Below are 12,212 nucleotides of genomic sequence, written 5' to 3' on the forward strand. Positions count from 1 at the left end.
CTTTGAGTGATCCAAAACTAATAAAACTTTTCAAAACTGAACTAATAAAACTTTTCAAAACTGAACTAACCGTTTTTTAATTGACTTAGGATAATTTATCTTCTACCATATATTAATCAAGATGAATTTTATAATAAAATACAAACTCAATAAACTAATTAATCATCTCCAACTTAAATCTGATATAAACAAAAGAGAAAACCATTCCTATAAGGGTGGTTCCGATAGTCGGAGAGCCTGATCACCACATCTGGTGGTGAATGACAAAAGGCATCATTCCACAAACTACAAATACAATGCAAATGCTACAATGAAACTGCTTAAATTACAGCAATCAAATACTTGGACATTATTCCTATTTCAATTCTCATCAACTCTTCTTATCATTAGCTCCCATATCCATATGTGGAAACTCCGGCATTTGAAGAGCAACGGAATGCGAATCAGACGAGCTAACATGTTCTTTATCACGGTCACTTATTCCGGGAACTCTCAAGGTCCGAAGTAACTTACGTCCGAAGAATCTCAACGGGTGACTGATTCCATTTTTAAGATGCAAAAGGAGAGAAACTTCAGATACTTGCCAAGCAAGAGTGAGGACTATCATAGCAGAAAGAAGCCAGTGAGTTACAGCATTTTGCTTCTTCACTTCTTTGAGTTCTTTCATTATGTCTTCTGCATTTATTTGTGTCTCATTTTTTGAGCCTTTTTCAACAATTGTAGAAGAATTTACCTCCTTTTGATCAACTAATTCTTCGGATTTTGATAATTCAAACTGTTTAACATAAGAGAAGTAACAAGACACAGCTCGGTTAGTCGGTTAAAAGTAAATTGTATGTCGGAATTTGATATTTAGTGTCTGTTTGGTGCTCGTTTTTGTTGTTTTACTTCAAACAGTTATAGCTAGTGTAATACACCCGTCCATGAAATAATGTCATTTGTACATATTTATTTCTTAAAATCAATCATCTCCCACGAATTGGTATGGATATCTCTTCTAGTACCGAAATAGTTATTTTGAAGGTAAAATCACCTAATATCCACAAACTATTCTAAAAAATATATATAGTGTTTTTTAGAATTGAAAAATACATGTAGCTATTCAGTTAAAAGTAAATTGCAAGTCGGGATTCGATATTTAGTGCCCATTTAGTTTTTGTTATTGTTGTTTTACTCCAAACAGTAGATATAAAGTGTTCAGTTAAGATTGATAAACAGTGGTAATAGCTATTTTGAAGGGAAAATCATCTAATATCCACCGACTACTCTAAAAAGTAAATATAAAGTGTTCAGATTTTGGGTTTCTAAATAGTAGATATAAAGTGTTTGGATTTCGGGTTCCAGATTCCATGTTTCCATTTTGAAGTTTAGAGTTTCAGGTTTCAAGTTAAGAGTTTTAGGTTTTCAGTTCCGGGTTGGTTAGAATTGATAAATAGTCGCTTCATTGGTAGCTATATATTCGAAAGAAAATCAATTAATATCTACCAACAACAGCAACAAGTGAATCAACCATACCAACACCAACACCACAATCAAATAGGCCACCTACAACTGCTCCATATATATAAAAAGAAAAAAGCATAACGAGGACCCGATTTTTGAGCATTCAGCTTGTGATCTTTTATTTCGAAATACTAAACTCCCGATCTTTTTTTTATCACATTAAACGCCTAATAACCAGAAAAGTTGGCTTCTTACCTAAAACTCAGTTAACCGTTCATTTATATTCCAAAATTTATATTTTTAACATTTGAAAAGAAATTTTTAAAATACTTTTAATGATTCGAAAGTTAACAATTTTTTAGACGAGTCTAAAGAAACTGTAAAATCCTTATTTCGAACCTTAAAATATAAATTAAATGAGTAACATTTTGCTAACCGAGTTTTATATTTAAAACTAACAATAAGTAGAACTTAAAGTGACGAAAGAAAAATTAAAAGCTTAATGTGTTAGAAATAAAGATAAAAGGGCTCAATGTACTAAAATTGAATTTTTCAGGGACTTCAAGATCCTTTTGTCAATAAATTTATATTAACATGGTAATTTTTGAATGGTTTCCATGAACCGTACTTAGAGATAAGTGTCTTTTTTTTTCATTTATTTATTTTATTTTACGAAACCAATCTTGATACAAATTCACAACACAGCTTTATCTTATAATAAAAAATTCTAAAAAATTGAAGATCGTCTCGTCGCAGTTCTCAGTTAATCTCTATCTACGCCAACAACACCGCCACCGCCACCGGCGACGGCGGGAAAACCGATTCTAACAACCGAAAAGAATAAGCAACCGATTGAGAAACTCGTGCAGTTTCTTATCGATTTAGAAACAAAAATCTTCTTTCCGTTATCGTAATAATAGATCCAGAATTAAAAAGCGGTAATTACCTCAGAGAGTAATTTGGAGAGGAGAAGCTGATCATTTTCATCTTCGTTTCTCTTCTCTACTACGAGCTTTCGGATTACCTGATCAATAAGCTCCGATTTCTGATCCGATTCCATGTTTCGCCGGTGATAGATCGAGCGGTGTTGAGATGAGAAGAAACTCCGATTGTATAATTCCAGGAGAAAGTCAGAACCGATTTTAAGTCCAATCATTAGCGAACGAAAATTTATCAGTGCTTGAGAGGATAAATTACACTCATGCCACTAAACTCTACTTATTTTTACGGTTGCCTACTAAAATTTCAAAAAATTATCTACCAGTCACTCAATTTTATATTTTTTAACATTATAGTCATTAAACTTGAGATAATATTTTTAAGTCACAGTTAATGATTTCGAAATAAAAAAATATCTGTTTGATTTATATGTTCTTGTTTACTATTTGTTGTTATTGATAGAGAGTAGATGTTAATTGTTTTTCTATTAAAACCATATGTTTCGAAATTTTACTATATACTGTTTAGAATTAAAAGCCAAAAAGTAGTTATAAAAAATGGAAATAAACAGACACTCAGTAATATTCTAAGTAATTTTAATTTTTTAAAATTTTGTTAGAAATAATGTTTGATTATGAGAGAGAAAATTAATTTTTAGAAGAGAAAGCGTTAAAGAATGATAATTTTAGAAATAAAAATGTACTTTCACAATGTAATTCTTAATTAGTTTTTGACCCGTGCGATGCATGGATTCATCTTAATATATAAATATTAACAAAAATATAATTTAATAATTACAATTAATGATATAAAGGTGCTATATAAATTAAATATTATTATTTTATTTTCATATTTAATTTAAATAATCTTTTTATAGATAAATATAATAATATAATTAAAATTAATATATTATATATTATATTATATTTTTTATCAGTAAAAAATAATGAAGTCACACATCAGCTCCATCATTACTGTTTTATATTATATATAGATATGCAGAGAATTAGAGAGATTTTAGGGATTAATTTAAATTATGTAGAACTTTTAGATATAGATATGCAGAGAATTAGAGAGATTTTAGGGATTAATTTAAATTCTGTAGAACTCTTAGATATAGTACAGATAAAATAATCTTTTTATAAATAAATATAATAATATAATTAAAGTTAATATATTATATTTTTTATCAGTAAAAAAGGAGGAAGTGACACCACATCTCCATCGTTACTGTTTTATATTATATATAATTATATTATATTTTTTATCAGTAAAAAATAATGAAGTGACACCCCAGCTCCATCGTTACTGTTTTATATTATATATAGATATGCAGAGAATTAGAGAGATTTTAGAGATTAATTTAAATTATGTAGAACTCTTAGATATAGTACGGATAAAATAATCTTTTTATAAATAAATATAATAATATAACTAAAGTTAATATATTATATTTTATATTATATTTTTTATCAGTAAAAAAGGAGAAATTGACACCTCAGCTCCATCGTTTTTATATATTATATATAGATGAGATATACATTATAAAAAAACTTATATTAAGGAAAATTAAATTCTAACCAATGGACCCATACAAATAATTAAGTATATGGCATTCATATATTTCATATTTGATTTAAACAAAAATAATATTAAACTAAATTACATGGTATGGTATGTATATATACATATACTAATTTTTGCCCCGTGCGATGCACGGATTCATCTTAATATATAAATATTAACAAAAATATAATTTAATAATTACAATTAATGATATAAGAGTGATATATAAATTAAATATTATTATTTTATTTTCACATTTAATTTAAATAATCTTTTTATAATAAATATAATAATATAATTAAAATTAATATATTATATATTATATTATATTTTTTATCAGTAAAAAATAATGAAGTCACACATCAGCTCCATCGTTACTGTTTTATATTATATATAGATATGCAGAGAATTAGAGAGATTTTAGGGATTGTTTGCACCATAAATTAAGTTTTTGGCTTTTATATATTTTTAATTTATTAATTGGCCTAACTTATGTCTAAGTAGATTTTTTTTCAAGAGTGAACATCGGGGTAAACCAATTTCCTAAGGTGAACCTCAGAGGAAACTTAAGGTAAATCAAAGGGAGATCAGAAGGCCAATTAATATTTTAACGTGTATTTTTGTAAGCCAATTAGAATGCAGGAAAACTAGAAAGCGTCATAAGGAATCCATCGTGAAAGTCAAGTGGAGCAGTTATTCAAGACGTGACTTGAATGTGGAGAACGTGACTTGTGGAAACAAGCAGGAAGTTACCTCCAACGACTATTAAAGGAAGAAATCACGATGAAACAAGCTCAATCAACCAACTCAACAACTCAACACATACAAGCCAAAACTCTAGCAAATTATCTCTAGACTTCAGCAGTTTTACAATTCCTAGTTGTTCCCTTAGATTTAATTTTCAGATCTAAAGTCTATTCATTTCCCAGTACAATCTTTATTTTATTTGTTGTTCAATCATTTTCTGTAAGGTCGGTATCGTTTTGATAATCGAATCTTTAAGAATTTCCGGTCTCTTTAATTCTTACAATCGTTTTGATAATTAGAAGTTAGAAAGCGCACTCAATTTCATTCCATAGTTTGATAATACTATAATTATCTGGCACGCCCGCAATTTCCCACGAAAGAGCCAAACAAAAATTGGCACGCTCGGTGGGACTCAATCACAATGCCGCCGAAGAAAAGTGATAAGAGCAACAAAGATCCTGTAGTTGCAAGTTCTGAAGAAGAGGAGGTCATGGTAACAGGCAATGTTCCACAGATGGTGGGACGAATCGAAGGGGAAAAGGTTACTAGCCCCAGAGGAGAATCATGGATCTCTACAGAGATCCAAAATTCACCATTCTTGGAGAGGCGTTTCAGTTCCATCGAGAAGAATATGGAAGCTCTGCGGAGTGACATAGATCTGAAGATGGATAAAATACTCCAGAAGCTGTCAGAACCAGGGGTAATCAAGAATGGAGAAAACCATGGTCCTCAAGGTTCCCCAGATTCCAATGGGGGACGTGGGTTGTCCGGCGCTGAGAAGTATCAAATTCCACCCTTGAGGGACGATGTTGTCTTGCAGAAGGCCGCTAGTTCAGCAGGCCGAGAAAATAGTGGTAAGTCACATGTTTCTCAATATTTTGGAAACACTAATCCTACCTCCCACACAGCTTCGTATCATGAGGAGGTAGGAGGCCACCATATCACTGGGGACATGGGGGGCAACTATAGAGACAATGGAAGGAACACTGGATTTCTTCATATGCCTTACGGTCACCATCAGAATGGCATACCTCAACAAGTTCCAGCATTCAATATGGAGGCTGTGAGAGAAGTTGTCCAAGAGCTGTATGGGCCTGGCCTTCGTCAAGTTGGCCGCCCTGAGTTCCACAAGCCTTACCCTCATGCGATTGACATGGAGAATCCTTACCCAAGGGGATACAGAGTACCTGACTTCTCCCTATTCTCTGGGGAAGATGGATTGTCAACTTTGGAGCACGTAGCAAGGTTCACGATCCAGTGTGGAGAACTTGCCAACTACCCTAACTTCAACCATCTCAAGTTGAGGCTCTTCCCAAATTCTCTGACGGGACCAGCCTTCACTTGGTATGCTACTCTCCCTAGGGACTCCATCAATGGTTGGCACGATATGGAGAGGCAATTTCACACTCAATTCTTCAGAGCAGAGCTAGAAGTATGTGTTGCAGAACTTTCTAGGCTTACTCAGAAGGGAGATGAAATAGCAGACCAGTTCATTTCTCGTTTCAAAAGGATGAGGAACAGATGCAATGTCTATCTCACAGAGGTGGAGTACGTGAAGATGGCCCAGAGGGGACTTGACATCGAGCTGAGGAAGAAGTTCCAAGGAATGGAGTTCAGAGACTTTTATGAGTTAGCTGCCAAGGTGACGGAGTACGAAGATCTGTTGAGGGAAGAGAGTCACAGAAAGAAGAGTGCCATGGGAACTTATTGCCAAGAAATATACCATAAGGTTGCAGTAGCAGATCTTAAAAGTACAGGGACTCATGTTTGCCCCTTACTCCACTCCACCGGAGGACATGATGCAGCAAAGAAATCTTTTAATGATAAACCTCCGCAATTCAGCTTTGATGTGTCCAAGAGTGATGCTCTTTTTGACTTTCTCTTAAAGGAGAAGTTTATTACTTTGCCTGCAGGTCATAAAATGCCAGCAAAAGAAGAAACCAAAGGGAAGACATATTGCAAGTATCATGATTCCTGGAATCATGCAACCAACAATTGTTGGGGTTTCAAGAATGCAGTTCAGGAAAGAATCAACAAGGGAATTCTTAAGTTCCCAGAGAAGAAAGAAGCAATGTTGGTTGATGAAGATCCTTTTCCACCGGTGGTGACTATGAACATGGTGGCAGTAGATATACGAGATGTCCTCAATAGGAAGAAAGAAGACCTTCGTTTGAGACTTACAGAGTCCAAGAAGGAGAAAGGCAGAAGTTACCATACTTGGATCCCTAAGGAGTATCTCAGAGGTCCTGATGAACTTCAGGCTAACATCAAGGAGCAAGGGGGGCAGAAGTCAAAAATTCAAGTAGCAGTGAAGAGCATCGGAGGGAATCACTATGAAAGAAGGGTTCAGACTGAGAGGAATCAAAAACCTCTAAAAAATGAATTTCACCGAGAGAAGTATTCCCCAACTGCCAATCAGAGGAGACATCGTTTTGTGGTGCCTCAAGCAGAAACTTCTGGTAAGTGGCGCGTGGTACGCCATAAAAAGTTCCCCCAACCTCTTACAAGAACACAGAAGAGAAGGATGCAACGTAAGAGGGCAGATGTTGAAAGACACCATGATGAGAAAGAGGAAGTAGGCAAACCGGACGAAAAAGAAGAAGTGAAAGCTGGTGAACCAGAACCAATAGTTTCAGAGGAGGAGCCGGAGGAAATCATTCAAAATGTGCGAATAGGTGACATGGTGATACCGATCAGGTGTGCAATGGCATCAGTGACATTGCCAGCTGATTTCCTAGGAAATTCAAAGGATAATCATGCTGAAGAGGAGAAGAGTTCACCTATTCCTGAGAAGAGAGATTCATTCACCAGTGGGGTCTCAATTCAATCAAGTGGCCCAGGAGAACCAAAAAGAGTAGTTTTTGAGAAACCTGCAGATAGCATGACCAAACACATCAGGCCTCTTTACATCAAGGCACATCTAAATGGCAAGCCAGTATCAAAGGTGTTGATCGATAATGGCTCTGCAGTGAATATCATGCCATTTAGGATGATGAAGACCTTGGGGAAGTCAATAGAAGATCTAATTGCCACAGAGGTTATGGTGTCAGCTTTCACAGGGGAAACCACCAAAACCTTAGGAGTTCTTCCAGTAGATATTACTGTAGGAAGCAACACATCTATGGCAGCATTCTTCGTTGTTGATTCAACAGCAAGTTATCAAATCTTGCTAGGGAGAGACTGGATTCATGCCAATTGGTGTGTGTCATCCTCACTCCATCAATTCTTGCTTTTTTGGAAAGGAAATGAAGTAGAAGTTGTCTGGGCAAATGGGAAACCATTTACAACTCAAGCTGATTCCGTGGAGGCAAGATACTATGATGGAGCTGTGGGTCCAATAGAGTTCAAAGGTGAAAGCAAGAGAGGAGGACCCAAAAGTATCACCTGGAAGAAGCAATGTCAGAACAAAGGGAAAGCTATCCTCCAACCATCAGCCATCGTTCGATCCAAAGCTTGGGGAGCGTTAGGAGAACCGATCATCGAAGAAATCGATGATTAGTAAGCATAATGAGAAAGAAATGGCAGTAGCTGTCGCTGCCATACAAAAAGCCCAAGTGCAGCAGGTGTTGGAGGAATTGCAGAAGGAAGAAGGTCTGGAGGCTCTAGGTGCTGAAGTAATCTATGAAGAAGAGCCTCTGGAAGAAGAAAGTGAAAACGTCATCCAGATAGATGAATTGAAACCAGCTCCTTCACCACTAGAGGATGACAGATCATTGGCCAGAGATCCATTGGAGGAAGTGAACTTGGCAACTTCTGAGAACCCAAGATGTACATACATCAGTAGTCTTTTGGATCCGCACATCAAAAAGAGACTCATTGCATTGTTGCAAGAGTACAAGGATTGCTTTGCATGGGAGTATCATGAGATGCCTGGGCTTAGTAGAAAGTTGGTGGAGCATCGTCTGCCAATGAAGCCAGAATTCAAACCTTATAAACAACCTCCCAGAAGAATGTCCAAAGAGGTAGAATTGAAGGTGAAGGAAGAAATTGAAAAGTTGCTGAAAACTGGATTCATAAGACCCATCAGGTATGCTCAATGGTTATCTAATGTTGTACCGGTGGTAAAGAAGAATGGAAAGCTACGAGTTTGTGTGGACTTCAGAGACCTTAATACAGCAACTCTGAAGGATGTGTATGTGATGCCCATGGCAGATATGTTGGTGGATGCAGTAGCTAATAATGAGCTTTTATCTTTTTTAGATTGTGTGGCAGGATATAATCAAATTGCCATTGCTGAAGAAGATACTTCAAAGACCGCCTTTCGATGTCCAGGTGCTATTGGGACATTTGAGTGGCTGGTCATGCCTTTTGGCTTGAAGAATGCAGGTGCCACCTACCAAAGAGCCATGAATGCCATTTTCCATGATATGATTGGAAAAAATCTGGAGGTTTACATTGATGACATTGTCATAAAATCCAAAAAAGAAATGGAGCACATAGATCACTTGAGATGTGGTTTTCAAAGGATGAGGGAGCATCAACTGAAACTTAATCCCCTCAAGTGTGCTTTTGGGGTGAAAGCTGGAAACTTCCTCGGGTTCCTGGTGCACCAAAGAGGCGTGGAGATAGATCAGAACAAAGCCAAGGCGATCATGGAGTCCAAATCCCCTCAAACAAAAAAGGAGCTTCAACGGTTTTTGGGGCAAGTGAATTATCTCAGGAGGTTCATCTCCAACTTGGCTGGAAAATCTAAGACATTTTCTGATTTGTTGCGATTAAAGAAGGAAGATGAATTCAAATGGGAGGAACACCATCAGCAAGCCTTCCAAAGTATCAAAGAGTATCTATGCAAACCTCCTGTACTTATGCCGCCAAGGCCAGGTGTACCTCTAAAACTTTATCTATCTGCCGCTCATGATTCCATTGGATGCTTGTTAGCACAAAACAATTCCAAAGGATATGAGCAGGCAATATATTATTTGAGTAGATTCTTGAATGCAACTGAGGTAAAATATTCACCAATTGAGAAACTCTGCCTTACATTGTTGATAACTTGCCGGATCCGATTTGATATTCTCTGCCAGAGTTACCTGCAAAACAGAACCGGAGACAGGATCTCCGGGAAAACTCTCCGACGATCAAGTCAGTTTTTGTAAGAAGGTTGGTAATTTGACAATAGTATTGCGGAGAACATTGTGAGCGTACCTTTTTCCCTCGTTCTTAAGGCCTTTTATAGGTGTTTTTTAGGTAACCGCCGAGGGCGGTTACTCCTTAGTGGGCCACGTTCTGAGGGCGATTCCCCCTTTTTAGGCCATGTCCCTTTCGTAGCTTTCATGGCAACGAACGTGGTTCTGAGTGGGAGTCTTGATGCTCCATTTAGGAATTCGGGGCGGTTACTCGCTTCACCCGTTTTCGCTTATTCGGGTCCCATTCGGGGCGGTTACTCGCTGCGCCCGCTTCCTTTATTCGGGTCTCATCCGATCTTAGACCATAGGTCTAAGTGTGGGCTGGGCCTATGAAATGAATATGACCCGGTTTAGCCTCGCGGGTCATCACATGCCTCCCCTTTAGTTTGATACAAGAGCCCTTTAGGGTCTGTTCATAGGGGACGTTTCGTTTTTCCTTGTCTATTCAAAATTCAAAAACTTGTGAATTTTTCCTCTTTCGTTATTTCTTTTCCGACGTCATCTTTTCCGGCGTTGACCTCTTATTTCCGTCATTTCTCTGTGTTGTCTTTCTCATGTAAGTTTTCCTCTTCATAATTTGTACCTCGTTTGGCTTTTTACTTCTGTTTATTTCTTTTCCTCAACATGTCGAACCCCGACCTTGACTTCGCATCGTTCGATGAGAGCTACGTCCGCGAGGTTTCTCATGAAGTTGATGAGATGGTTGATGAAGTTTCAACCAGTTCTCATGGGTCTGATTCCCACCCCACTGACTTCCTCCACCTGGCGAATACAACCGACGAGGGTCTAGGTTTTGACCCTAAGAAGTTGATTCCGCCACCTGTCCCAACCCCCCGTTTGTTACCAAAGAGGGACAGGTCGGGAAGCCTAGTTTGTCGCGAGACCATTGAGGATTTGCGGGTGCAATATCCTTGGCTCCAAGGTCTCGAGACCATCATTCCCGGGGAGGATAGAGGACCGGGCGATTACCCAAAGGGGTATTTCACCATTTTCGTCGCCCAGATTATCTGCGGCTTCACTTATCCGCTGGCGGATGAGATTGCTTCCATCCTCGGCGGTTACGGAATCGCACCCAGGTAGTTACATCCAAATGGATGGGCCGACTTGACCCTGGATAAATTTCTGGCGGATTGTTTGGAGGTTCCTTTCTCGCTTAAAATTTTCTCCAAGCTTCATCATTTCAAGAGTTCGGCGGGGTATTTCACTTTCATCCGCCAGAGCGGATACTATGGTTTTGACGAGAAACTGAACAAGATCCGTGAGTGGGATCGCTCTTACTTTTTTATCAAGTTTAATGAGGAAAATCCGAACTTCCTTCGCCATTGGGGCCGGCCCAATGTGAAGAGTTTGAACTTCGGTTATCCCAGCGAGGAAGAATCCGTCGTCATCAAGTTCCTGAAGAGTACCCCTCCTTTTGTATGGACATATGATCAGGCCTTCCATATGCTAAGGAGCCGAGTAGCGATTGCCTACCGCGAGGGGGATCGCGTGGTCTATATCCCTTATCGCGTTTTTGTAAAAGGTACTTTTTATTTCCAAGTTGATGATTTCCTTTAACCCTTTGCAGGGGTGATCCTTTATCTCAAATCGCTGCAGATCGGGAGGCTAAAGCCCTAGCGAGAAGGAAGAAGCGGATGGCGGGAACTGCCTCCATTGTAGGGGCGGATTCTTCTGGAGGAACGATTCCTTCCATTGAGGCGGCTTTTCCTGTAAGGGCCTCCGTTTCACAAGGTCCCGCTTCTGCCTCCGAGGATCTTCCTTTGACGAGGAAGCGGAAGATAAGTGCGGATACAGAGTCTTCTCGTCCCAAGAAGAAGAACACCTCCGTGTCCCTTACTGTTGGCGGTACACCCGTATCCGCCTCATCCAAAGGAAAGAGCAGTACCCCAATTCATGAGGTATCCTGATCTATTCCCTCTTTCTATATTGCTACTTTTTTTCTCATGAGCTATCTGCTGTTCTCTTGATATTTTTCTTTACGCCTTTGCAGCCAATTCCCGACATCAGCGGATGGTGGACTAGGACCTTTGGCATGGCCGTGAGTTTTTCTTGCAAGGACATTGTCTCTTCCATATGCAATGTCCTCGGGCGGCTTCCCTCTACTTCCCGTGTGCGCGAACAAGTACCGCTCCCTACCTCTGTGGAGGGGATCGAGAAGCGTTCTGTAGAGGTATATTGTTGCTTGTCATTCTCTTTCAAGGATCTTGCATCCATTGTAACCGCCTATTTCTATTCGCCCTTTTTTATTCGTGAGCCGTCTTATATGCAGATTATCAATTTCGCTGAGGGCATTCTCCGAAGGGATGCCGAGCGAGCCAAGGAGTTGGAAGGTCTTGGTACTGAATTGGCGACTCAGAAGTCGCTTTATGATGATGTCCAAGGGAAGGTGAA

General features: G+C 38.4%; 1 protein-coding gene across 1 annotated transcript; it reads right to left on the bottom strand.

The window, feature by feature from the left end:
* Nucleotides 1–150: 150 nt before the first annotated feature.
* Nucleotides 151–2,600, bottom strand: LOC136231030 (uncharacterized). Its single transcript, XM_066020258.1, has 2 exons — nucleotides 2,390–2,600; nucleotides 151–775 (listed from the first exon to the last, which is right to left on the bottom strand). Exons 1-2 carry the CDS (start codon nucleotides 2,597–2,599, stop codon nucleotides 371–373), a joined length of 615 nt encoding a protein of 204 aa, XP_065876330.1. The 5' UTR covers nucleotide 2,600; the 3' UTR covers nucleotides 151–370.
* Between the last annotated feature and the right edge of the window lie 9,612 nt (nucleotides 2,601–12,212).

Source organism: Euphorbia lathyris, chromosome 5 (assembly GCF_963576675.1).
Source record: "Euphorbia lathyris chromosome 5, ddEupLath1.1, whole genome shotgun sequence".
Classification (NCBI taxonomy): domain Eukaryota; kingdom Viridiplantae; phylum Streptophyta; class Magnoliopsida; order Malpighiales; family Euphorbiaceae; genus Euphorbia; species Euphorbia lathyris.